Raw genomic sequence first — 26,400 nt, 5'->3', positions numbered from 1 at the left:
TTGATGATACCTTGGCCTTGGCAAATCTTGTGCTAGAAAGATAGGGCCTTAGCTCCATTAGGGTCCAATGGGCGGCCTTATTCCTTATACAAGTCCAGGACTTATCCCGATAAGTCAAGTTAGGTGCGAACTTGCACGTGGGGCCCTGGTCTCGAATATCCATTAGCCCCATGGAACAACAAAACTCGTGATGTTCAGGATCGTGTCCAAATGGTGTCGAATGAAATTAAATGACAGTCTAACGATAAAAAAAAAACAGAGTACATTCATATATACAACCGGCATAAATATGGCAAAATAATATAAATGCAAAACGATGGTTAGACGTCACTTAAAAAAGAAATAAGAAAAGAAATAAAAAAAAAGGAGGATAGACAATTAAATTTATCAAAATATATTTAAACTAACCGTTTATTAAATTTTAGACATTAATATTTATTTTAAAAATATTAAAATATATTTTAAATATTTTAATTAAAAAATAATAACTAATAAAAAATTATTTTTAAAATAAAATTTAATAAAATTTACCCTTATTTTGAGTAAACACCGAAGATTTTATCTATGGCGTTAGGTGGAAACGGTCAAAATTTTCAGTAAATGGTTGCTCAATTGTGGAAAATTATTGTTAAGGCGTGGGATTACACAAAATTGTGTGATGTATTTGGTTTATATGATTCGATAATTTTCAATGGTGCAGGGGCATGCATGCACGACACGAGCAAAGTACCTAATGAATTAGCTAATGGTCCTGACTCAAATCTTATGACGATGTCAGCTTATTTCCTTCGATCTCACGAGCGAAAGAAAATTCAAATACAAGCGAAAAACAGAGGGAGTTGAATGGGGTGCCAAAAAGTGAAAAATCCACAGTAAAGAAGAGGACAAAAAAAAAGTGTACTAAATAGTAAAATACTGATGGCGGTGGGGAACTACTGAGAGAGAGAGATTCAGCATTTAAATTTTGTTTCTTGTTTGTTCCCACAAGCCAAATGCGATATGCGATTGGCGTCAAGTGTCTGAGAAGTTGAAAAGCATTAATGGTGTAACCGTGTAAGAGGAAGTTGTTGGAAGCGTCTTTTGAACTCTCCTTCCACGTCTTGCCCCTGTGGGTTGTGGCGATATTGTTCGATTTTTTCCCCTTTTTTCCTGGGGCGTTGGCTTTCGGACTTTGGAGGATTTTTTCAGCACAACAAAACCCACCATCCCTCCCCTTTTTAATGCGAGATTCTGTCGTTAGAGATGGATTTGAATCTGGATTTTGTATCTTTGGTGGGGTTGATAGTGTTGAATTTGAATTGGAACCCGCAAAGTATAGTCCTTTGAAAGGATGCTAAAGTTACGGTTTCCCTTATCAATGTTAAAGGTTTGGCTCTATTCAGATTAGCTTCCTTTATTATCTTTTTGTGTCTTTACATTTCCTCTTCTTTATGACCAAACTTCTCCATCTTGCAAAATTTCTGTGTAATCCTAAAGAAAAGTTCCTATTTCTCTGTTCCTGTTATTTGAATGCTTCTTAAGCTTTGAATACCAAAGTTTTCGAATTCACTCAAAAGTTTTATGTGAACATCTCACCTTTGCTTCTTCATCTGCGCCTGCGCTTATTTTTTATTTGGCCCTGTGGTCGTCAGTGAGATCATCTGTGGGAGAGAACGAGGAGGCATCCATGCATCTCTTAATATGGAAGCCAATAACTCATTGTGCTTCTTTGATAATGGACAAGAAGGCCAGAAGGAGAGATGGTTCTGCTTTGGGTTCTCGTTCTGGCGGTTTGACTATGCTCCGTCAGTTGCAAGAGAACAAGCTCAAGGAGGCTCTTGAAGAAGCATCTGAAGATGGATCGCTTGCAAAATCCCAAGACATCGATGCTGAGTCAAATCAAGAAAGAACATCCATTGGGAGGTCAAGATCTCTTGCAAGGCTTCACGCCCAGAAGGAATTCTTGCGTGCTACAGCTCTAGCTGCAGAGAGAACCTTCTGCTCTCAGGACTCGATTCCCGACCTCCGTGATGCATTCTCTAAGTTTCTCACTATGTACCCAAAATTTCAATCCACGGAAAAGATTGATCAGCTGAGGCTTGAAGAGTACGGGAATCTGTCCGAGTCCATTTCAAAGGTATGTCTTGATTATTGTGGCTTCGGTTTGTTTTCTCATCTACAAACTCAGCAGCACTGGGAATCATCTTCTTTTACTTTACACGAAATAACTGCAAATTTAAATAATCATGCGCTCTATGGAAGTGCTGAAAGGGGCACTGCTGAGCATGATATAAAGTGTAAGATTATGGATTATTTGAACGTCCCGGAAAGTGAATATGTCCTTGTTTTTACTGTTAGTAGAGGGTCTGCGTTTAAATTGCTTGCCGAGTCTTATCCATTTCAATCAAATAAAAAGTTGTTGACCATGTTTGATCATGAGAGTCAGTCTGTGAATTGGATGGCTCAACGTGCCAAGGAGAAGGGTGCTAAAATTAGTAGTGCTTGGTTTAAATGGCCTACCTTAAAATTATGTTCTAAGGAGCTGAGGAAGCAGATTTGTAATAAAAAGAAGAGGAGAAAGAATTTTGCAGTTGGGCTCTTTGTGTTTCCCGTTCAGTCTAGAGTAACTGGAGCCAAGTATTCTTACCAGTGGATGGCACTTGCTCAACAAAATAATTGGCATGTGTTGCTGGATGCTGGATCATTAGGTCCAAAGGATATGGATTCACTAGGGCTTTCCTTGTTCAAGCCAGATTTTATTATCACATCATTTTACAGAGTATTTGGATCTGACCCAACAGGGTTTGGGTGTCTTTTGATCAAGAAATCTGTAATGGCGAGCCTGCAAAATGAGAGTGGCCGTACTGGGTTGGGAATGGTGAGGATTCTTCCTGTTTTCCCTCAGTATTTGGATGATTCTGTGGATGGTATTGATGTTTTTACTGGTATTGATGTTTTTACCAGAATGGAGAATGTTGCCACGAATGAGACTGAAGATGCAGTGTCTGAAACGCATGGGGGGCCGCAAATGCCTGCCTTTTCAGGTGTACTCACTACTAACCAGGTCACGGATGTCTTTGAGACTGAGATGGGACATGATAGCAGCTCAGACAGAGATGGGGCAAGCACCGTATTTGAGGAAACTGAGAGCGTTTCAGTTGGGGATGTTATGAGAAGTCCAATTTTCAGTGAGAATGAATCATCAGATACTTCATACTGGATTGATTTGGGTCAGAGTCCATTGGCATTTGATAATTTTGGGCAATTAACCAAACAAAGAATAGGTTCAACTTTACTACCTTCCTGGTTCCTGCGCAAGAAGAGACATAATCAACTATCAATAAAGCCAACATCAAAAATGTACAAGAACCCAATTTATTATGATGATGATGATGATGATGATCATGGATTCCATAATTATCCTGATCTGTCTGTTGATGAAACCATATTATCAGTGTCACATGAGCTTGACCTTACAAAAGCAATCTTTGAAGAACAACAGTTAGCTGAGACGGAGCCTACTCTTAGCAGCAACAGAGAGAGATATGCCAATTTGAAGCACGCTGGAGAAATTCAAGTGGGCGCTGAAATTGGGAATGGGCCATTATTGAGCCTTCAGCAACATAACCGTGAAAGCATCTCAGCCTCCAAGATTAACCAAGAAGCCAAGGAAAGTGCTATAAGGAGAGAGACAGAAGGTGACTTCAGATTGCTAGGAAGGAGAGCCGGAGGAAGGTTTTTTGGTTTGGAAGAGGGAGATCATGTTGCTAGCACAAGGCACACAATATCTTTCAGCATGGAAGACAATCATAGAGCAAACTCAAATCGCTTGGAGCCAAAGGAAGCATCTTCAACCACCTTTGGCGATGAGGAGTCCACAACTGATGGAGAATATGGCGATGAACAAGACTGGGAAAGGAGTGAGCCAGAGATAATTTGTGGGCACCTTGATCACATCAATCTGTTGGGCCTCAATAAAACTACTCTCAGACTTCGTTATCTCGTCAATTGGCTTGTTACCTCCTTACTTCAACTTCAGTTTCCTTCTTCGGAAGTGCCTCTTGTACAGATATATGGCCCTAAAATAAAATATGAAAGGGGTGCAGCTGTAGCTTTCAATGTGAGACAATGCAGTGGAGGACAACTAATTCATCCAGAAGTTGTTCAGAAGTTGGCTGATAAAAATGGAATCTCTCTAGGCATTGGCATACTAAACCATGTGAGGATAGTTGACGGCCCAAGACAACACTGTGGGGGGTTTGATTTTGAAGACACATCATTGTGCAAGCCGATGGCTAGCGCCCACCATGATGGTAAAGATGTGGTTTACCGACTGGAGGTTGTTACTGCATCACTTGGATTTCTAACAAACTTTGAAGATGTGTATAAGATGTGGGCATTCATTGCTGGATTTCTTAATCCATCATTTGTTGAAGATGACAAATTATCTGAAGTTCCTGAGGATTCAGAAGCATAGGATTATTTGAAGGAATTTTGTTTCAATTTGTAGCAAAATCTCGAGGAAGTTATTGTCATTGTGAATTGTGTTCGAGTCAGAAGCATAGAACTACAAGGTTGAAGCAATGAATGAATGAAACAAAGGGTATGGTTCTGAGCAGTCTCTTGCTTGTGTCTTTCCATGGGTGGATAATTTGTTAATTCTTATTGTTGTATCTTGGATTGTATTAAGTCAGACTCAGTTTCATGTAGAGTTTGCTTTATAAGCATATATCAGTTGAGGAAGTTACTCAAAACCAGAAAAAACAATAGTGTGTCTAAGGATATGTTATACTAATTGCACTTTCTCTCTCACACTTTACTGTTGAAGTTCAAATTTTTTTTCAATTTTCTATTTTGCATTGTTTATCTTGTGGATGTTTGCTTCTATGCACAACTGTTAGTTCCATGTTATTTTCTTCAATTTTCAGTTTTGCAGTATTATTTTGCAAGTGGGTGTTTTTTGCCAATGTTCTCTTTTCATCTACAAGCGCGACTCTTTGCCTCTATAAATTCTTCTTTTTTAACAAAGCTTTGCCCCTATAAATGCTATGATATTTTCTGTACACCATTCAATTTTAACCAATATATAAGAACTGCGAACTTTTGAGATATATATATTTATATATACAAAAAAATAATAACGATGATAATGATATAAGATCAATTCATTAAATAAACCTCAAAATTTTGTGCAAATTATTAAACGAAGATTTATTAATAGTTTAGGTAGATTTAGCTGCCATAAGGGACAAAGAAGAGAGTAATTGTTAAAAAAACTCTGACATCTTTTGTGCAGATGATATGCGAGTGTGTGCTTGCTGCTGCGCGTTCAAATTTCCAGACATTGGTTTTCTCAAAGCTCGAGTCGATGATTTTGTGTAGATTTGGCCGCGCTAATCCCGATCAGAATTGGACCGAAGCACCCGGATCGACATTATAATATTACTTTCTTCTCTTAAATCAGATCAAAACTTATTATTAATATTTTTAATAGAATTAACTCGATTTATTATTGTTATTATTTTAAATTGAAGGATGGATGTGAATGGATGAATTTAGAGGTAAAAGTTTTTTTTTTTTTTTCATAAGATAAATATGAATTAAAAGTCCAAAAGTCCAATTAATATAAGCATCCAGACCAAAAAAAAAAACTTCCAGCCCAACAACTTAAAAAAAATTAGAGCCCAAACCCATGAAGAAAACTCTGAAAGAAAGACTTCACCGCCGCCGTCTCCTAAGACTCACTGGATGGGGAAGACGTCAGATCATCGAAGGAAGAAAACATACAAAGAGCCCAACAACTTTACTCCAAAGAGATCAAAGACCTCAGAAACCCAAAAAAAAACAAGTGCAGGGCCAAAAAGTTTCGCCTGAGCCAAGGAAAGAGATGAGGAGAGAGTTTGTCAGTACCAGCTGGTCTTGAGGTTCAGCCGTCTAGAAGGATGAAAGGTTAAAGAATCTCGAGATACACCTCATCAACTACACAGAGGATCCTTCCTTGACCCAATATAGATCTGTTAACATCTGAAACTCAATGGGTGAAACACGTGCCAATAAGAGAAGAAAGCCGCCCGAGATAAAGCAAGCATTTCTTGGATGCATGCGGATGAGGAAGCCCTAGATTCAGCAGAAAGAAACTATGGCCACCTGCATGCAAAATAACACAAGCACAAAACAAGAAACTAGAAAGGCATATCTACAAGAACATCGCTTTCATTTAGGCCTTAGTTTAAACTTGTTATTAACGTATTAAAATTTCCTTTTAACTTATAAACGTGATAGATATAAAACAATAAAATTGTTAAAACTTTTGGAACATATATGGAATTAAATTCATCCACATAAGCAATTTATTTTAATTTATTATAAAGCTTAATTAAATTGTTAAATTAAATTTGTGACAGTGATAGTAATTGCGATGGTCTTTGGAGGAAACCTCGGTTTGTAGCTGTTAAAAATTGCAAACCGGTGGTTCAGGCAAGAATAATATAGGAGAGCTTGAGCTTGAGCTTGTAGTTAGTGAGGTCGAAATTTCAAGAGAGAATCACCGTTAAGTTTTTAAAATTTTAAAAAATTAATTAATTGATTTTTATTTTAAACTAATCCAATTTAAATATTTTTATATTTTATTGTCATTTTGATTAAAATAGTAAATAATATAAATATTTAAAATTATAAAAATTAAATAATATATATAATTAAAATTATAAAAATTAAATAATATAAATATTTTAAACCATTAATAATTATTTTTAATGAGAATTAAATAGTTAAATTTTATGAAATATAAAAATAATTTAATTAACTGATTTTAAAATAAAAATAAATTAACTAATTTTTTAAAAGTATAAGGACTTAATAGTAATTCACCCAAATTTACTGGCCCAAGCCAAATTGGGAGAGAATTCATGGGCTTTATCTACATTTGAAGAAGCATATTACAAATTGGCTCTTTTTTAGGGTTGGAAACTTAGAAAGGTGTCGGCTGCTGAAAATTTGCGCGCTAGCCTGAAAAGGTTCGGAGGTCAAACCCCTGAATGAAATACTGCTGATATTCGCCGTCCAGAGAAATGAAAAAGCCTATAATTTCCAGACCGGAGGTTTAGGAGAGTGAGAGAGTGGACATTAGCATCATCTTCTTCCATGGCTAGGAGCTGTAAGCTTCCGGTTACTAGGCATTTCTTCAAGGTTATTGTGGCTGGTTTCCGATCCAAACTCGTATGTATCCTCTCTCAATTAAATTCTTCATTGTATACTCTCATCCCCCCTAACTTTTTTGTTTAATTGAGTTTGTTTTTTTTTTTTTCTTGGTGTAAACAGTCTCTTCCTGTGGCTTTCTGCCGACGGCTGAAGGGGAAGAGACTGGATAAGGCAGTGGTGAGAAGTTCCCAGGGGTCATGGCATATCAAAGTTGGCAAATGCCGCAAAGGGTTGCTCTATTTTGAACAAGGCTGGGAAGATTTTGTGACGCACCATGACCTCGATCTTGGAGATTTCGTGGTATTTGAACATAAGGGAGACATGGTTTTCGATGCCATAGTGTTCGATTCAAGCTCCTGTGAGAAAGAGTTTCCAGTTTCCATCAATTTCTCCGAGAAGAGTAGGAAGGAAATTGATAATTTATCTGATGAATTTGAGAGCTATTCTCACACAACAGAGGAAGGGAATTTCAAAGGTACTACGACTCGAATTAATTTTAATTTATCAATTCATGTACCAAATTGTTTGCTGTTTGTTCACAGGGCAATCCCCGTTGAAAGATGCTCAATCTTATTCTCCGAAGGGTCCTTATTTCATAACAACCATAACAACATCTAGCGGAGCAGATGATGGATCATATCTGGTGAGCCAATTTTCAATATTTGAAATATTGAAATATGGGATATGCGTTTAGAAGCTAATAAATTGTTCTGTTTTTGAATGCCTGGTGATGTTGGTTGTGTCGTTGCAGGATATCCCAGCGGAATTTGCAAGCTCAAATAACCTTGTTCGAGCATCAATCGTAGTTCTGCAGAATCCCTCGAGCAAATTATGGGCAGTAAAGCTTTGCAGCATTGATTCCAAATGTGGGAAGAGAAGTGCATTAAGGGGAAAAGGATGGCATGAGTTTTATGTGGACAATAAACTCAAGGAAGGAGACGTCTGCTTATTTGAGCTCGACCTTACCAGAAAAAGATCTGATGTTGTGGTGATTACCGTGCATATTTTTCCTTTGGTGACCTAAACAGATGTCACTTTCATGGGTCTTGCTTCTTTTTATGCTAAGATTTTTCCTTTTTTTTTTTTTTTTTTTTTTTTTTTGGCTTTTAGGATTGGGCATTTATTGTTTTCTTCAGCTTTTCCTTCGTTTTTATAGAAAGCCATAAAAATAATTGGCACAAATAAAAAATGGGTTGTCCTTTTTTTTAAAAAAATTCAATTGAACTTCTATTATTTAAAATTATTCATAATATAGATGAATCATTGATATAAATTTTTAGAAGATTAGAATTGGTGTGAAGAGATTTCAATTCAACCTGTGGTCGCAAAATTGGATCACGTTAAATTCACGATGGCATGGTTTAATTGGGAGAGAACAACATGCAAGAGAGAGAACAGCATACAAGAGAGAATAGCAGAATAACTGGATCAGTTTGTTTAACTGGTCCTAGTGGGTAACCTTTGCCAATTAATTACTCAAGAAAAGAATGACATATTCGTTGAACTTGGATGGCCAAATTTTGTGAAAGATCATCTTATAGAATGTGATGACCTTTTGGTTTCCAAATATGATGGGGGGATTGTGTTTTACAGTGCAAGTATTGATATAAGTGCATTTGAGAAAGAAGCTATATTTTTCATTCCTAAATGTGGCTGGGCTTCTGGATCATAAAACAGAGTCAGCCACCCACAAAAGAATGACCAAAGAAGATGAAAATCTACCTGATGAGAGGTTATGGGTCCGTTTTGTGGGAATGTGAGAAAAGTGTTGCCATTAATGGGTCGAATTTGATGCCAAGGCTGTGTGGATAGAGTTTCCTTGTAATAAGCTGCGGACCTGTTTTCTTTAGTTTAGGCCTGAGAGAAGTAGCCTAATCTATTAGCTAAAGCCCTTTGGGCTTTCTTATAATAACTCAGAGCTCTTGTATCTGCACTTGGATTAATGAAGCTTCCCATCTTGTAAAAGAACCAAAAAAAATTCTGTTGCATGATACACACACCTGGCGTATGATGTTTCTGCTTGTAGATAAAGTCCCGCTTACTGTCCTTGGGGCTTGGTGGGCTCTCCGTTTCATTGCTAAGCTTTATATGTATTTTGAATAATATATAATTTCTAGGCAAAGGTTCGTCTTTCAAGGAGTCTGTCTTGTCGCTTTGATTATCACTTTTCTGTCATTTTTACATCTTGGTAAAATAATTTGTTTCCTCCACTTTCTCTACCCCCAAACACAAATTCACTCTCCTTTTCCTCCAATGTCTGGCTTGTTTTCTTTTTCGTTTAGAAGCTTTTGATGTCTTAATTTGTTAGATTCCATATGGAAGAAGGGGCATCCAGGGATTGCAGAAGCTGGAATGAGGAAATTTATTGGACTCATTTTCAGTACGTCCATTTCTCTCGGTTTCTCCATGCTGGGTTTGATCAGTGCTTGGTAAGTAATTTATTATAACGTACATTAGGAGACCCGTTTATCTTTGAGTTTGATTCAATTTAATCATTAGTCCCAAGTGATTTAAATGGCTGCAGAACTTTAGGAGACCCGTCTTGTTGCTATTTGTTTTCTAATTTCTGATAGTGCATGAAATTGCAGGCAATCCCTGAAAATTTTACTAGAAATTTGCCAAGGAAGTTGCCTAATACTGTGACTCTTAAAAGTCCTTCTGGTATCAAATGGGAAATAGGCCTAACTGCAAATGATAATTCCTTATTCTTTGAGCATGGCTGGAAAGAATTTGTCAAATATCACTCTCTTGAAGAGAATGATATTTTGGTCTTTAAGTACAACGGGGAATCTCACTTTGATGTTTTAATGTTCAATGGGTGGAGTATGTGTGAGAAGACAGCTTGCTACTTTCTGAGAAAACATGGACCTAAAGAACATGACAGTGGATGCCAAATTAAAAGAGAAAGTGGTAAAAAATCTGCTGGAGTTGTTATTGGAAGTTGTCCGAAAAAGAAACCTAAAAATAAAAACATACATACACCACTAAAGCAGCCTGTCATCTCCAAATTTGCCAAGAATGTTACTGCAGGAAACAAAGAACCTTGTGATGAGGACATAGAGGCCAAACCTGGTAGCTTCTTGACCCCTTCTGTTTTTTCCCTTGAGAAGATTCCTTTGTTATGTGACTCATCTATTTTGGAAATACCCTTTTGCATATGCTACTGCAACAATTGTTAACGAATTCATTTGTAGATATATAGAATTGTTGGTTGATGGGGGTTTTTTAATGCAGACATTAAGCACAGGGAAAAAGAAATACAGTGTGTATTACAATTAGCTCACGCAACACTAACTGATAAGGGCTTCATTGTAATGATGAAACCCACACATGTATCCAGGAAATTTTTTATGGTAAAAGTTTCATTTCCACCAACCAAGATGAGATTTTTTCTTTCTTTCTTTCTTTCTTTTCTAGATATATAGATAGCATTGGGAGTTAAGTGTTTATTTGTTTACTGTTGTTGTGTTGCTTGCTTCAACTTCAGTCTATCCCTTCAGCATGGATGACTAAACACATCTCCTGTCGAGAAAATCAAGATGTAATTCTACGAATGAAAGAGAACACATGGCGCACAAGATTATATTATCGTAGAAAACCAAACAGAGGAGGACTTGCCTGTGGTGGGTGGAGGAGTTTTGTTTTGGACAACAAGCTACGTGAATTTGATGTATGTGTGTTTGAACCCGGTAGTTTGGACAACGAGTCCGTTGTTCTAGATGTTAAAATCTTTCATGTCAAGAAATGAGTTCGGATCTACAAGGGGCCGAGATCTTCAGCTTGTATAATGTTCTGTTATTAGCTGTGCTTTGTGAATAGCTTTTAAACTGAGGTAGTTTGTTTGTATTGTGTGTAGGGCAAATTATAACCATATCATGATGTTTAACCTAACTAATTAGAATATTTTTGTATTTTTGTTATTGTGTTAAAAAGTCTATTCCTTTAATGAATAAGGACATCCTCCAATTAGAATAGTTAGTCAAATCTTAAAAGATTTATTTACCCACAAAAATTCCAGGTGCAAAAATTTAACATGTTAATTTTTCATTCTCTTACATCTATTGGACTAAAATTTCAGATGCTATCATCCAAAAGTGTTTTCTCTGGTTACCGGAAGGTGCCATGGTCTCCCGCTCCTACTTCAGGAACCCCAAAAAGCGAAAGTGAAATGAGGCGAAAGTCCTTTGGAACTGTTTGTGGACATAGATAGTTTATTCATTGCATGCCAAGGGCTTACTGGCCGCTACAAGCTTACCTGCCTGGTTCACCCTCTGTTCTTTATTTTCCACTGCTTTTCATGAACCCCTTCTGTCTGCAGCTCACAAAAGATGACGGTAGGAAGGCTTAAACTTGAGAGGCCACCGTTCAATAGATTATTGAAAACTCAACATAATCTCCATAGGAGTTACAAAAATCAATTTCATAGCTCTTTCTCTATATGCTCCCCTATTGGATGTTTCTTCAACTTTCTCTGCACTTTCTGAGGAGATTCCAATTTTGAACCTAGATGATGTTGTTGAGAATGAAATGATTAAAGTGAACTCTGGGTCTCTGAGCAAGATTTGGAGGAAAATGGTCAATTGTCGTTCTAATTCATGGCTTCGGGGGAGGAGTTTTCTCATGGAGGCATGTGATGGGTGCTCTTGCAACGATGAAGAAAGATAATATTGTCATCAATGCAGAAGACTCTCTCATTTGCTTTTGCTTGTGAGTGTTGTTGAGAAGGATGAGCTAAGGGAGAGTGGTATTTTGTATTATAATGCATTGAAGGATATCTCTAATATGATTTGAAGTTTTATTGAGGCTAAATAAGTCTTTTTAAACTTTGACTATGGTAGAATAGTTTTTAATTGGACAGATGTTCTTATTTATTAAGGAAATCAAATTATAAGAATTTTTTAATGTAATAACAAAAATACATAATATTTTAATTAGTTAAATTATTATATGTATTAAGTTTTCAATGCTCAAAGTTTTTGTATATAAGAAAAGAAGTCGCAGTTTTAGGCTAGAGCAAATGCTCTATCGGAATACTTTTATTTTTTGATAAGTCAATGAGATGGAAACAGGATAATAGCAGTAGGTAATGAAAAAAAAAATGTTTTAATTTCTTACGTGGAAATCGATTTCCTTATACAATTTAAATTTTGATTTTATTTAATTTAAATGTTTTTTTTAAATAATTAAATTAAATTAGGTAAGTAAACTACATTTAAAAAAAAAACTATTGACTTCTCATAAAATAAAATAAAAAGTCAATCAAATAAAACTAAAATTTCTTATTAGATAACATAAATTATTAATTTAATGAAATCAATTAACAGAGGTTATTAATTGGAAAAGTATTTCTTTCTTTTAATTTACATGGAAGTAAAACTGCTGTTTGCATTCTATACTACATGTGGAATTTTTTTATAAATCATGGTTTCTTTATTGCAAGAAAAAAATTTAAATTATATGTAATTTTATTTTTTTAAAAAAATGAAAAATTTATAAATTAAAGAGAAATGTATAATCTTTAATTTTGTGCCTCGCCAGTGTTGGAAAATTTGGATGGGAAGCTAGGAACTGATGTTGAATTGATAATTTCAATATTAAATATATTTTTAGAAAAAAAATTAATTTTCATTTTAAACCAATTTAAAATAAGAATCTATCTAATAATTGCCAAAAACACATATAGGATGTGTTGTATTTTAATTGTGATTCCATGAGTATTTAATTGATAATTTTATTTTCATTATGATATCATTTTTTACAGAAATTAAATGTGTTATAAACATATGAATATGCTAATTATTAAAAACGCCAATAATCATTACTTAAAAATTAATGTTTCTTAATATATGAGTTTATAATTTCTATATGTCTATTAACACTGTAATAAAATTAAATACTTTCAGTTTTTTTTATTATTTAATAATGAATAACTATTTTAATTTTCATTTATTTATTATGGCTTATAATTTTAAATAAATCATTAACAGTGATCCGAAAGGCAGCTCATAAGTGCCGTCTTTAGGAAAAAAAAAAAAAAAAAAAAAAAAAAAAAAGTAAAAAGATGTTTGGCCAACTGATGCGGTGAGTCAGGAACTCATGGGCATCTCTTTGGGTTCGTACCATAAATCTACATCTACCATTCGATTGAGCTATGAGTTGTTGATACGTGGCGTCCTAATAGAAGGTCAGTTTAATCACCGGAAGGATGAGTACCGTAGGAGAACAGAATACACATAAAGGTATTTGGTAAGCAGGGAGTGGAATGGGACAAACGTCAGAGCAGCAGGAAGAGACTTAACACTGATTCTTCAAGCATCACGATTGCAAGCCTGAGCCCGTAATCTTTGTTCCAAGAGACTGTATCGTAAGCTCGTAATGCTAATTTATTCAACCAAGATATTATTGATTTCCCATTTTACCAAGTCTTTAATTTCTGGGAGAAAGTTTCAATTTTACCCATTTATAGTCTTTCCGTTATTTAATTTTGGGGAAACGATATAATTATGAATGAATTTGCCATCCATTCTCATGGAATAATCTGGTTCTTAGTCGACTAAGTTCTTGCTTTTGCTGGGTATACTTCTTGTAATTGCTTTTGTAGTTTTTGGGTTTCATTTATTTATTTATTTAAATCTTTTGTATAGCAGTTTGTCATTTGCTTTGGAGCTTATATCTTGATTATTCTTATTTTGATCTCAGGGCCTGTATATTAGTGGAAATGGGTGAGGAAGCATGCAGGGATTGCAGAAGCTGGGAAGAGAAAATTTACTGGACTCATTTTCAATGCCTCCATTTCCTTCAGGTTCTCCACTCTGGTTTTGATCGGCAGCTTGTGAGTTCTTTCTTCTATTAGCTTTGCCTATTTTCTTATATCTTACCCTTCAAATTGTTGATTGCATATATTTGTCACGAAAAGCATAAGGCTTTAAAGGGACCATCTCTTGGTGTGGGGGGTTGGGTATCCTGCATATTGGATGAGTTGATTCGGGAGCATTGGGTGTCAACATTTTTTCGTTAACTGGTTTTCATTATTAGCAAAGAGCATTGGTTATAGTAATTTCAAAGATTTTGCTTAACTTTATTTTCGGCTCAGACTTGGTTTCTCATTGGGTTATGTGGATTTTTTCTCATATATCATGTTATTATGTGGACAATATTTTCCTGTATATCAAGCATCAATGTTGAACATGGCCTAGGCATCATCTCTGATTTGGTGGAGACTATTTTGTGCACGCATACATTGGTTTAATTGTTCTCATTACATTTACTTTCATTCAACAGCTTATTTAATTTAGCTTATCTAATTTGGTTATGTAAAAGAACTGGCCTAGAAATGAGTGAAATACAAATGAATAATATATTCATTTGAGCTGATTGGTGCACAACTGTTATTCTTTGCTTATATATAATGGTGCTATTGCCACGTTAAATTGATTTTGGATCAATTGAGTGTGTCAAAAGCTATATGACCTTTTAGACGTGTGAGACCTCAGCAAACAACACTCTTCTTCTCTCCTGAATATCAAAAGCTGTCACTATCTTCTTTCAAAATGTAACATTTTACTGTCAAAGATTTTAATTTGCTTGCCTTTCTTTGTATGATTGCAGGCAATCCCGGAGCATTTTACAAAAAATTTGAGAAAGAAACTACCTCAAGTCATAACTCTTAGAGGTCCCAGTGGCCGAACGTGGCAAGTTATACTCACAACAAATGATGACACAGTGTTCTTCAATCATGGCTGGGAAGAATTTGTGAATGATCATGTTCTGCAAGAGAAAGATCTTTTGATATTTAAATACAATGGGGATTCATGCTTTGATGTTCTAATGTTTGATGGTCAGAGCTTATGTGAGAAGGCAGGTTCATATTTTGTCAGAAAATGTGGTCACAGAGAAAATGATAGTGGTGGCCAAACAAAAAGGAGAACTGGTGAAAATTCTTTTGAAGCTACTCTTCCCTGTCCTGAGGATTATATTGGGGGCTCTCCACTCGAGAAATCTGCAAATAATGACATTGACACAACTCCATTAGGTCAACATAACACATATCGCTATGTTACCAAAAAGATCCGAAGGGAAATCGAGTTTAACCCTATTCATGAAGAACCTTCTACTTCCGCTGAGGAAATAGAGACAAAGCCTGGTATGCATATCTGTAATTTTATTTCTGGTATGCGCATCTATAGTTTTATTTGTTAGACTGTTGCTTTGCATTGTATTATCAAAATATTCATCCCTTTCTTCATTCTTGCACTGCATTTTATGTTGTTATGTTGTTGTTTTCACAGCATATGGTCATTGTTCCGGTTAATGAGGTGTATTTTCTGTCACTGGATACCAAAAAAAGAGTCTATTTGTTGGATTTGCTTGTTTGTTACATTATTGTCTGATTTTTGAAATTTAGACATTGAGCATATCAGTCCAAGCGTGGTGCACAGTGTCCCATATCTATCAAGTAGAAGGCTAATAACAGAGGAAGAGAAACAGAATGCATTGCAATTAGCACAAGCAGTTTTAACAAGGGATGGCTTCATGGTAGTTATGAAACCCACACATGTCTACCGGAGATTTTACATGGTACATATATATTTTATATCATTTTGTTAAGTAGCATCTGAATTTCTTACTGTGTCTTTATTTTTGTTATGTTCTTTAATATTCCAATCTGAATATGAGCGAAGTGTCAACTGCTGTTGTCATCAAGATTGAATACAGTTTTGAAGTTGATGGTTATGTATTGTGGTGCTGCTTCTTTCAGTCGATACCTTCAGCGTGGACAACTAAGCATCTAAGATCTCTGGAGAAACAAGATGTGATTCTACGCACGAAAGAGAATACATGGCACACCAAATTTTATTATCAGAAATCTAAAAATAGTGGAGGGCTTTCTTCTGGGTGGAAAAGCTTTGCCTTGTCAAACGACTTGCAGGAATTTGATGTGTGCGTTTTTGAACCTGGTATTCCAGTGGACAATGCGGTTGTCCTTGATGTTAACATCATTCGTGTCTTCCACGACGACTAGTCACCTTGCCAACTGAGGATCGTTGAAGATCATTAATGCAAAACTGCATGAAAGTATTTTTTAGTTTTGGCTGCTAGTCGTTAGTTACAATCCTAGTGTACAGAGACGGATGGTTTGCGTCCTGTTTAATGTACGAGACTTTTGATGACTGTACTAGCTTTTACAGCGTAGCGATTAGATTCCTGAGCAAGGAAATAAAGAATTACTTTGGGATTACATTGTAGCTCAGATTTATCGAACGAGTTGAGCAAGAGCTTGGTAGACTGACGCTCTTCTAGAATTGTCTTGGAAATGGCAGGCGTATGAGCAGTAGGCAACTCTCAAATTGTGGACATTTTGCCTTTGTTTGTGCGCCCTAATATCAAATACCTATCCGAACTTGAAAGAGCAATCTACATATTGATCCATCTTAGACATTATGTCACTCACGGCAGCATAATTCTTATAATTAGCCAAATTCATGTCATCGTTTTACTCGTTTATACTTGGCTATTCAATTCTACAAACCCAGCTCTCTAGATTAACCGATTCGTTTTGATTGGAGTCACTGTTGGATTTGTACTACACCGAATTGGAGCAGAGGAATCTTCGTTTTCGTTAAAAGCCAGGTACGTAATGGCTTGTAACTCTGTCGCTTCATCAATCATTTTATTCAATATAGGGCTAAATAGTTGGTGCATAACTAAATATTCTTCCTCTATAATTTGTAGAAGAGTTAATGGTTAAAAAAATTTTTATATTTTTTATTTTGTTTATAATTATATTATATATATTTTTATCAATTAATACTGTCACTATACTAAATTAGTAAAGTTTCAAATTAATCGATTAAAAATAAATTATATTTTATTTTTATTACAATTTCACCTTATATTTTTATTTTTTTAATTAATTTTTATTATCTAATATTCGACTAAATGCAACCATACTTATAATAAGAGATTTACAAAATTGTAAAGTTATCCCTTTTCACTATTAAATATATTTAAAAATTATTATTTATATTATATTATTTTTTTTAATTTTTATCAATAATTTTATAATAATAATTTATTTTAATTTTATTTTAACTAAAATTACTATCGATCGATTTTTTTTAATCTTACTTACTATTTAATATTACTTTTAAAATTATTATTAAAAAATAATCTTATTAAATATATTAATTATAAAATATTAAAAAATAATTTAAAATAATATTTAATATGATTCAATTTAAAAATATTAAAAATAATAAAATATTCTTTTAAAATTTTTTTAAAATTATTTTTTTAACTCTCAAATATAATATTAATCTATTATTTTTTTAAATTATATTAATATTTAGAGTGAATTTTTAACAAAATTAATAATATATAGATTAAATATTTAATTATTTAGCCAACTTGATTAAATGGTTAAAAAAATATATAATTTATCTGAAATTATAAATTCAGTTTTCATTTTTTTATCTCCTAAAAAAATAATTAATAAAATAAATAATTATAAAAAAATTTATTCTTTTAATTTCTATTCTTTTAATTTTATTATAATTCTATTTTAAAATTTTAAATTATTATTAATTTTACTTTAAAATTTACTGAGGTGAGATATTATACTATTAGTTTTAAATAGTACAATTACCGCGAAACATAATTAGAGTAACATTAAAAAGTTATATTTTAATTTATAAAAAAATATATATATATATAATTACAATAAACTCAAAATTAGAATTTTTTTTACCGACTCTTTGCGCAATAACATAATAAATTTTACACTTTAATTAAAAAGCTTTGCTGCTTAGTAGCGGGGCTTATTAATGTGAAAGATCAATCGTGCATGCTTTCTTTTTGTATCCTATTCCCATGTTAGGAGACAGGGCAACAATGTTGCTCATATTTTAGCCGCTAAATCTCTTCATGATATTAATTTTATTTATAATCAAGTGGTACAACAACAGTTTAAACTAGACTTACAACCTCTTTAATCTTCAATTAGACGTCATCTTTAACCGTCAAAAAAAAAAAAAAAGAATCCGTAGCTAGACTATCCTGAGCAAGTGCTAGGCAGCAGCCGCTTAAGCTGTCATATGGCACCCAAAAAAATAGAATTCTAAAATCTTCATTTTAAATAAGAAACAAAGACCATACTACATTTTACACCCTATGAAATAAGTATACATATTTTTTTTTTTAAAAAAAGGGAGGAAAAACCGACATGGCTTCATTCGACGCTTGGGGAACAGCCTGATGATTACATTTTATGACCGATTGGTGAAGGCATCATATCATCAGCCAAAAGTAATTTCAGAATTGCCAAAAAGGCATCCGCTAGAGTGCCAAAATATTCAGTTAAAATTGACAAGCACTAATGCACGAAGTATAAAACCCAACTACTACCGTGTTCATTCAACTGCAGAAAAACTTGAATCATCTATTCAAGCCTCAGTGAGCACTATAGAAAAAGAAATTACATATGAATAATTTTTATAAACAAAATAATAGATACTGCAATAATTCAAACAAAACAGGACAACAGCCTTGTTTGGGGCAGAACTGATAGCCATACAGCAAGATCTCTTCACTACATTTCGAGAACCTATCCTCAACCAAACTATCTATCGTTTGAGAGGGTACTTGATTTTCCTAGGACGATGGTCTTTGACAAGCAGAAAAGAGTTGCCAACTAATAAAAGCCATCACCAGAGAGGTAAATAGTTCAAAGCCTACCACTTTTGGGAAATGCCACCCCAATCCTCTTCTCAAGTAGCTGCAAAACATAATTTGGCAAGATAAATAATATGGTCACTCCCAGTCCACCTTGGGATTAGTACTGTGCCATGTAAGAACAGAACAACAGTCATACAAATGGCACAATAGCTTTTTGTGCTAATAATAATGTAAGCTTATGGAATGTATCATCAAAGTCAGATAAAGTCACATGTATCCAAGGCAAAATTTTTAAAGAAAATGGAAAACTAGACTTCCTAAATACTTTCAAATTAGTGTGTGGTGAAAAGGCTCACAGCATGTTCAGGTCATGCAAAATACAAAAACCATTTTGAATGACTCGGTGACAAGGATAAGGAACATGCCTTGTAATGGATGGCATAGTTGCCACAATGATTGCACATGCATATATTATGGGAATCAAAGTCTTGGGTTTGTTTTTGCGAAGCCACATTAGAGATCCCAATGCAGCAAGGGATATACTCAGCACCTGAAATCAGAACGGTGGATGTAAAATCAACAAAAGGGAAAATAATTTCACTAAGAAATATCAGCTGATTATTAAATTAAAACTGCAAACTACTACTTTAATATGCTAGTTTAAACAGAAAAATACTCTGCAAAATAGTAACAGAAAATAAATCATATTGGTCAAGAAAGTAAACACACCAGGTTAGCATTTGCTTCAAGGCCTTGCAGAATGTAATCCCAAGTGAATTCTAGTCCTCGTGCTCCCACCCAAAGAGGTGCCAGTCTATGCAAAACAGAATCAGCAAAAGCCCACCCTGCATTAGGAAAAAGTGTTTCAGTGCCAAAGAAGAACCTGTACATAACTAAGGTCAAGTGAAAAGAATGCACTACTAATTTCACAGTTAATAATGCATTATGAAGGGGAATGACTAAAAATTGTATATATGCAATGTAAATCTTAGAAGTAGTTCGGACTGTAACTTCAAAGGGATATGAGAGAAATTGAAAGAAATTCACAAAACCTACTGAAGAAGAAATTCAGAGACCAAGCTGAAGATATAACATAGTCTCATTTAGACATTCAAATGATTTACTTGGTCAATTTATACTCACCAAGTCCAACAGCTTGAAATTTATGGTTTTGAGAGATGTTTCTGTGAGTCAACTGGGTCAAGGCAAAGTACAGCCCAGCAACATCTACAAAACCAATTAAAGCTTTCAACAATTCCTGAAAGCAAAGTGTTCAGGATATATGATTAACAAATGAAGACAAAAATCAGTTAAAGAGGACCAGAACATCTAAGAGCACAAATAGCAAGAATGAAGTGAAAGATCCATCCGCGTCTCAGACTCCTATAATATAATAATATCTAAAACTTAAACAAGAATCAGAAGAGAAGGTCTGTAAAGCAATGAATCGCCACACCAAGCTAGTGTCTCTCCTCTGTTATTCAAATGTCAAATACATGAATCAAGTAACAAAGCACTACTTGTTTCATAACTGTAATACCACAACATAATCCAAAATAATCTACAATGCTGTAGTTTTTGATAATTGAGTTATGTTTCAGGTCAAACTGAAGTCATCATCAACAACAATGAATACAAATATACAAGTTATGGGAATGGTAGTAAAAGTCCATGTCAAACATAATACATTAGCATAGATCACATATATTATCAGTTCGAAAATGCCAATTGAATAACTTTAAATTGCACGTTCAAACAGGCTAGTGATTAAATACTAAGGAGGGATAGTTTTGAAGCCTAACGATATGTAAACTTGGAGTTTGCACTTTAAAACACCATCACAAACACCAAACCCAGGAGGAAAATTATATCTATGTAATTACAGGATCTCAAATCCATGTCTATAATCTATATACTCAATTTCAAATACAAATAAAAAATTGCAAAGCCAAGTGAAAAGTTACCTGATACGGATCAAAACTGTCATTCTCAGAAACCTTAAGAAAAGTGGCCAAGCAAACAAGCTGCCAACACAATGGAGAAACCATCCGCCATTTAATAAGATAGAAAGCGAAGCACAACAGAAAATGACTAGAATACACCAGAAAGAGCATGGAATGAATTTCTAGTAGCATATGTGATCCGGCATTACCGACCTTTACTATAGCTGTACCAAGATAAACAAGCGCAGCTTTAACGGAGGTTCCAAGGGTATCATACTCGGACCTGCAAATATTAAAAAAAAATTACACAAAAAAATAAGTTTTTCTATACTCAGAAATGAAATAAAACTCGGAGCTCCACATCCACCAGCAATTTAGATTCTAGAGAGGATCACTTATAATGTGAAATCCACAAAATTAAACAGTAAATCGATGAACTCATCCAAATTTCATGCAATTCAAATTGCATTTCAGAGGCAAACATTAGAAATGAGACTGGAAAAACAGATCTGTAAAAATGAACACAAAAATAGAAAGTTTCATTTGATTGTTCTCTACGATGTTTGGGAGCGCGAGAGAGGAAGAAGAAGAAGAAGAAGACGTACAAGGGGGTGGCGGAATAGTAAACGGCGTGAGGGCCGAAGGTGAGAATCACACAGTTAAAGAAGTGAAACAATGTCATGTCCGTCCAGTCTGTGTTACCCTTTTCGCTTCAAAGCACACTGCGTGATCGCAGAGAAAAGCAGTCGGAGAAGAGCTGTGACAGTGCAACAGTAATTTTGGGACTCAAACGTAGATTGGACTCCAAATGTTAGCCCATGGGCTTCAGTGGAGTGAGTATCAAGCCCAATGAAAATCTGGAGGAGCTCGTTAACGCTATTATCGTTGGGTTTGACCCATTGGGCCTGTGACGCTTCCGGAGTCTTCATTGTGCAGGGTCAAAAATTATAATGTATATTACAACCATTTTAAAAATTATAAAATTTTAAATTTAAATTCTAAAAAAAAAAACTCAAGGAATATTTTTTGTATTTATGTTTAATCCTTTTCAGTTTTAGGAAAATAAAGATTTGCAGGCATTAAGCCTCTAACCTCACCTCTCCCAAAAAAATATTAAAAGACAGGATGCATTTTAGGACATTTCCTCTCGTGCAATTCTAATAAAACCAAAAAGAAGATTGTCAAAATATGGGCAATTATTATATTTATGTAAATCTACAAATCAATAAAATATTTATCTTATTTCCATTCATATTCATTATTACTATATAATAAATTTAAAATAATGACTATAAATTATTATTTTATATATTTAAATTATATTCATAAATTACCCATAATAATTTAAAAACCGTTATGGATAATTTCAATAAAATCACTACTAAAATTGTAATTTTATTAAACTTAAAGCAAGTAATTCATTAAAATCTGCTACTATATATAGTTTAAAAAATGAATTTTTTTTACGACAATTTAAAAATTATTATACTAAAATAATAATTGCACACCTATCATTAAAATATTATTACTTAAATTATAAAAGTGATTCAAGATATGATAATTATGGTTAAATTTATATGAAAAATAAATGGGATTTATATATTTATATTTTAAATTTATAATATATTATTTTTTAAATTTGAAAAAGAATCAGCTATGTACATGATGTTAAATATTATTAATTATTATATTTTTGTTGTTTCATCCCAGGACTAGGAAATGCAACCATATTTAGTATTGCTTTTTCCTTTTTAGTAACATATTTAGTATTGCTTTAACATCAAATCAACATATTGACTTTATTGTAGAAGACAATTTGAAACAGACAATAATGTTATGAGTTGGGAATTCTTATTGATTTAAAAAAAAAAAAAAAAAAAAAACAGCCCAATACATAAAGCTAATGACAATGATAAAAATGCATTAATTTATATATATATTTTTGTTAAGAAATGCAACCATTAGAAATTGATAGCCATGCCATTCATCCCAGCAACAGTTAACTTGCATTTGTTGGTTTAAAATCAGAAAGCAAAAATGTCTTATCCCCTCAAGCTCTGTTTGAATCAATTCCATCTTTGACTATTCATATCCCTTTTCCATGACCTCACATGGCTTTCAATAATTATTTTCACTACAAGCTAAATGTTATGATGCATCCTCTTTGCGGGCTACCCTTTGATTTAATCTTCTTAATATGCCATACTCTCATATATTTCCAATTTTCCAATTCAACTTGCCTGCTTGTTTTTTTTCTCTCAACCCATCAAATGGAAACAACTCAAGTACAATTCATACAATATGGCCTTGTTTCAAAGCATCATTGCCGCTAGATATTTCAACTAGTAGTACAAGAACATAATTATCGTTTTTTTAACATACCCATTTTAAAAAAATATATATCAAGAAATTAATTAAACCCATTTACATATACTTCATTTGCTAGTCCTTTTCTTAATTGTTAAGCTCTTCGTGTAGGCATATCGGACAAGAAGACAGACTATTTCCAGCCAGAGAAGATGGCCATTTTTGCAAACAATGGTCATACCATTTTCATGTTCATTTAACTGTAATGTTAATGACAAGAGGAAAACTACAATTTAAGTATATTAAGGTCAGGAAATTAAATATTAGTGTGAAGTTGAAAACCATCAGAGTTTACGTCATGGGGTGAAGTTTAATTATTCCCTGTCGAAAGGGAAATGAGGGGTAATTTATTTTGGTGATGTTGACATTTGAGGTTTAGTTTCTTCTATCATCTTTTAATGAAGAGCTTGACAATTGACAACCAAAAAGGGCATTCATTTTTTCTAGCAAATGTTGGAAAGTGTCAAAGGAAAAGGAGGTGCAGCTCGGAACATAAGCTTTGGACAAAACATAAAAATTTATATATTCATTTTGTGGTCCTTCGGACAATTTAACTAATGGAAAATGAGAGTGCAATTAGAGAGTAATTAACCCAGATTAAGTTGAGAGATGAGAATTCATGTACCATTTTCCTTGTTTCTAAATACTTAATCTGTTAATGGAAATATGAAAATATCCACATGGGGACTTGTAACTTTGATTATTAGTTCACAGAACAATGCAAGTTCTCTGATTTTGGTTGGATAAGCTTTAAACTGGAACTAGCAGGAGCTGTAATAGGACCAGACTAAGTTTCCAAGTGATAGTGGCCATTCTGAAATCCCCAACAAGAACTGAGAGCAGGCACATGATCTGCCTGCATAGTGGGTCCTGTGACGTTTGGTACGATTCTGTTCCAAACTTAATGAAAAGAACACATCATCATCATCAATACTCAAGAGAAGAGTTTACTGAACTTAATCAGAAGCTGTAGCTAAAACCCTCATCACTAGTAAAAAGGTAAAAAACACAGGAGGAATCCCAAAAAATAATCTCTCAGCTTTTTGTTTTTTTTGTTTTTTTTTTTTGGGGGGGGCGGGGGGGAGATTGGTTCTTAGACTTTTACCACAAATACGGCCCTGTGTAATTTAATTTTCATGGCTCCACTTTCAGTTCTTGGAAGAAATGCAGCCGTACAATCTTCTCTTTATTAAAATTCCAAGATATTGATGTTAGACGAGAGAGACTTGGTTACTAATTAATGCTTGTAGGAGCAAAGACCTATCCATCACCTTCACTTCACTCGGCTCGGTGAGGATAAGCCTTTCAACTTTTTCATTGACGCATGGAATGTAAATTGTCCCTGTTGTATTGCTCTCACCAACGAAATTTCACTTTCAATGGTAGGTATTTGCAGAAACCCTTCACCCCATAAATAAATTTTCCTTTTATTTTTTTTTTTCTTCCTCCCCCATGATTTATCCACGCAAAGTGTTGGTGACACTACAACGTACGTATAATGGGTATTCTGGGATGTGTTAGATAAGTAATCTACAAGCTAATTAATCAAGGTTTCATGTTGATTGATGGTGAACGCACAGATTCTTGCTAGGCCAAAAAGTAAAAGAAAAGATTGTTTAAAGTTTCAAAAAGTGGGGTTTGTGGTTGTAGAGTCTGACTCATTCGCCTTTAATTTTGTTCTTGGTAAAAATGACACCTTTCTGTATCTTATCATAATTGACCAACTTTTGCTTGGGGATGGATGCTTTGGCCCCTGAAGCTGCCAAGTGGCCACTACCCGGTGGCGCGTGGGAAACGGTGAACTTTCCTCTTTTGTGGTGCTTCCATTTATGCTCTCCTTCAAGATGTGTCAAACTCGTAAACAAGTGCCCGTTTTAATCCTGAAATGATCTGAAGATATTGCCGTGTTAGTCTTAACTCATTAGTGACCATTAGCTAATTATGATTCTTATGATTGTGATTAATTATACTAGTTTTTTTTTTCTTTTTTTTAGAGGGTATCTTTCTTTATGTCTCATGTCCCACATAAAGACACAAGAAAATTCCACTGAACCAGAAAAACGATGTGGGTAGAATGAAATTACCCAACCCAAAACCAAAGCCATGCATGTTTACATCCTGTATGATGTAATGTCGCAGTGCACGTCAGCCTAAACGGCGTTGATTTCGGTGATTCCTTTCTTTCTTTTTTGTCTTACTCTTGAATAATCAGAGTGGGAGAAGGTGGAAACCCATATTTCAAAGCCAACACATGCCCAGTATTCTGATCTCACAAATCACCATGAAGAAGCTAATATTCTTCCAAATGAATATCATATTTTTTGTATTTTTAAAATTATTTCTGTCACAGACAAGAGCTGAACATTTGATAAGTGCATGAGATTTCCATTATTATTAATTTCCAAGAGTGAGTCTTACACAATTCTTTCTAAAGGCTGTTTAGGGTACGTAGCTGTAAGTAATTGGAGTTTATGGAACATCTTTCACTAAGTGTCAAACCAGCAAGCTACTCTATACTATTTGATTAGTTGAATTACTTGGGAATTAATTAAACTATATAATTAATCTGTTAAGCAATTACTCAAACTTGTTGCATGTGATTTTGCACCTGGGAAAAGAGGTGAACATTTTGGTAAAGAATATATGACTTTTAGATCATTTAATTAATTGATATTTAACAAAGCTATAGCAGAAAAAAAAAAAAAAAGAGAGAGAGAGAAGGAAATGATATAAAAATAAAGTTTTCATGCATGATTTAAATAAATAAGAAAAAGGAAAGTGGGTTCTTAAAAGACAAACACATGGAATATGGAATACAAAACAAAGCATTTGACAACATTGCAAGTGAGCCATAGAGAGACATGTTGACCGAATATAAACATACTACAAACTAATTATTCAATAAATTCAAAGAAAGAGAGAGAATTTATTAGCGGTAATTAATAAATTAAGACAAAATAAATAAAAAAATTTGCAATTCCCGGAGAATCTAGAGCGCATCAGGCGCTGACCGCGGCTTCGAAAATTAATAAGAAATCATTAAACAATTTTTCTAGTCATCTTTGTTGGTATTGTAATCATCTTATAAACAAAAGGAATAAAAGGGTAATTAAAAATTGTTTTTAAAATAGTGGGAAATGCAATAAAACAATTTTTAAAGTGAAGGGGGAATAAAAACAATAGATGAGAACAAGAGAAGAGACTAATATAAACCCAGACAAGGTCACGTCCATAAGTC

At 34.1% G+C, this 26,400-nt stretch overlaps 5 protein-coding genes across 7 annotated transcripts; 4 read left to right on the top strand and 1 right to left on the bottom strand.

Annotated features, from left to right (window-relative positions):
* The first annotated feature begins 921 nt into the window (after nt 1-921).
* Nucleotides 922-4,793, top strand: LOC110606720. Its single transcript, XM_021745672.2, has 2 exons — nt 922-1,366; nt 1,632-4,793. The coding sequence occupies exon 2, from the start codon at nt 1,667-1,669 to the stop codon at nt 4,454-4,456; it is 2,790 nt and encodes a 929-aa protein (XP_021601364.1). The 5' UTR covers nt 922-1,366; nt 1,632-1,666; the 3' UTR covers nt 4,457-4,793.
* Nucleotides 4,794-6,927: 2,134 nt separating this feature from the next.
* On the top strand, nt 6,928-8,393 carry LOC110606721 (B3 domain-containing protein REM8). The gene is made up of 4 exons (XM_043953646.1): nt 6,928-7,197; nt 7,300-7,654; nt 7,722-7,822; nt 7,931-8,393. Exons 1-4 carry the CDS (start codon nt 7,123-7,125, stop codon nt 8,201-8,203), a joined length of 804 nt encoding a protein of 267 aa, XP_043809581.1. The 5' UTR covers nt 6,928-7,122; the 3' UTR covers nt 8,204-8,393.
* Nucleotides 8,394-9,229: 836 nt separating this feature from the next.
* On the top strand, nt 9,230-11,157 carry LOC110606130 (B3 domain-containing protein REM16). Its single transcript, XM_021744897.2, has 4 exons — nt 9,230-9,608; nt 9,768-10,251; nt 10,414-10,532; nt 10,667-11,157. Exons 1-4 carry the CDS (start codon nt 9,495-9,497, stop codon nt 10,925-10,927), a joined length of 978 nt encoding a protein of 325 aa, XP_021600589.2. The 5' UTR covers nt 9,230-9,494; the 3' UTR covers nt 10,928-11,157.
* A 2,128-nt stretch (nt 11,158-13,285) lies between these two features.
* Nucleotides 13,286-16,465, top strand: LOC110607061 (B3 domain-containing protein REM16). Of its 3 annotated transcripts, none has more exons than XM_021746118.2 (5): nt 13,286-13,551; nt 13,879-14,011; nt 14,788-15,322; nt 15,584-15,756; nt 15,938-16,465. In XM_021746118.2, exons 2-5 carry the CDS (start codon nt 13,898-13,900, stop codon nt 16,199-16,201), a joined length of 1,086 nt encoding a protein of 361 aa, XP_021601810.1. In that variant the 5' UTR covers nt 13,286-13,551; nt 13,879-13,897; the 3' UTR covers nt 16,202-16,465. The 3 variants fall into 3 exon arrangements, with proteins under 3 accessions (XP_021601810.1, XP_021601809.1, XP_043808800.1); XM_021746117.2 differs by having other exon boundaries at nt 13,288-13,543; XM_043952865.1 differs by lacking the exon at nt 13,286-13,551 and adding an exon at nt 13,602-13,753.
* Nucleotides 16,466-18,565: 2,100 nt separating this feature from the next.
* Nucleotides 18,566-21,554, bottom strand: LOC110606821 (transmembrane protein 147). Its single transcript, XM_043953010.1, has 7 exons — nt 21,401-21,554; nt 21,009-21,078; nt 20,817-20,876; nt 19,996-20,110; nt 19,582-19,697; nt 19,278-19,402; nt 18,566-18,952 (listed from the first exon to the last, which is right to left on the bottom strand). Exons 1-7 carry the CDS (start codon nt 21,475-21,477, stop codon nt 18,829-18,831), a joined length of 687 nt encoding a protein of 228 aa, XP_043808945.1. The 5' UTR covers nt 21,478-21,554; the 3' UTR covers nt 18,566-18,828.
* Nucleotides 21,555-26,400: the final 4,846 nt, after the last annotated feature.

This window comes from Manihot esculenta, chromosome 18 (assembly GCF_001659605.2).
Source record: "Manihot esculenta cultivar AM560-2 chromosome 18, M.esculenta_v8, whole genome shotgun sequence".
NCBI lineage: Eukaryota > Viridiplantae > Streptophyta > Magnoliopsida > Malpighiales > Euphorbiaceae > Manihot > Manihot esculenta.
Note: the sequence above shows the minus strand (reverse complement) of the source record. Positions and strands in the feature narration are given on the sequence as shown.